Source organism: Buceros rhinoceros, unplaced genomic scaffold (assembly GCF_000710305.1).
Source record: "Buceros rhinoceros silvestris isolate BGI_N320 unplaced genomic scaffold, ASM71030v1 scaffold24905, whole genome shotgun sequence".
NCBI lineage: Eukaryota > Metazoa > Chordata > Aves > Bucerotiformes > Bucerotidae > Buceros > Buceros rhinoceros.
The window spans coordinates 3,481-4,454 of NW_010411486.1; the positions used below are offsets into that span (position 1 = coordinate 3,481).

Here is a 974-nt window from a genome sequence, read left to right on the forward strand (position 1 = left end):
AAAGAGGGGACTGGGCTGCCTGGTAGCTCACACAGCTCTAAAATCCACAGGTTTGACCGCATGGGAGCAGGTGGTCCCCTCTTCATTGACGTGACGTGGCACCCTGCCGGGGACCCAGGATCTGACAAGGAAACCTCTTCCATGATTATTGCCAACACTGCAGTCAACTATTGCGGCCTGGAGACCATCCTGCACATGACATGCTGCAATCAGACCAAGGATGACATTACAGGGCATCTGCAGAAGGCAAAGCGGCTTGGGTTGAAGAACATCATGGCATTGCGTGGAGGTGAATCCTTTCGTCCTGTGATGCGTAGGGCTGAGGCTATATTGCTGTTCCAGGGTAAAAAATGGAAAAACATGGTTTAGAGGCTCCTGCTGCTGCAGGAATTAAAAGTGGAGACTGGATTTCACCTCATCCCTTTGTTAGCAGTCCTTCCAGCTCAAGGGTACACAACAGTACTCCAGACTTGAAGGCTTCCTCTTGTCTTCCTTTTGATAGCAAGTTTCTACAGCACTAGCAGATCCAACTCCAGCAAACAGTTGGAGAGAGCTATGGATTTGTTCTCTTTTCAGATCCTGTCGGTGAGGAGTGGGAGGAAGAAGTAGATGGCTTCAACTACGCAGTTGACCTGGTTAAGCACATTCGCAATGAATTTGATGATTACTTTGACATCTGTGTGGCAGGTAAACATCTTTCACCGCAGAGTGCGGGGTAGGATCTGAGCTAAGGGAATCAGCTCAGTAGTCCCCCTCTGGGCCTGGGCTGTGACAGTACAATCAGATAGGCTCCTTCCTAGTTTCTAGCATGTTGTCCTCACCCTCAGGGGGTTACTTTTTTTTTTTTTTCCCTTCACCCCCAAAGGCTACCCCACAGGTCATCCTGAAGCAGAGAGCTATGAGGCAGACCTGAGGCACCTGAAGGAGAAAGTCTTTGCTGGGGCAGACTTCATCATTACGCAGCTTTTCTTCCG

The 974-nt window shown here is 49.7% G+C and overlaps 1 protein-coding gene across 1 annotated transcript in view; it reads left to right on the top strand.

Moving 5' to 3' along the window:
• Positions 1-974, top strand: part of LOC104493380 (methylenetetrahydrofolate reductase-like) — a gene marked incomplete at its 3' end in the record, with an annotated part of 3,296 nt that overhangs the window by 1,409 nt on the left and 913 nt on the right. The window contains exons 2-4 of the mRNA XM_010136044.1: positions 51-289; positions 577-687; positions 866-974. Of these exons, the coding sequence (XP_010134346.1) occupies positions 51-289; positions 577-687; positions 866-974 (459 nt within the window). The remainder of the gene's footprint in view (positions 1-50; positions 290-576; positions 688-865) is intronic.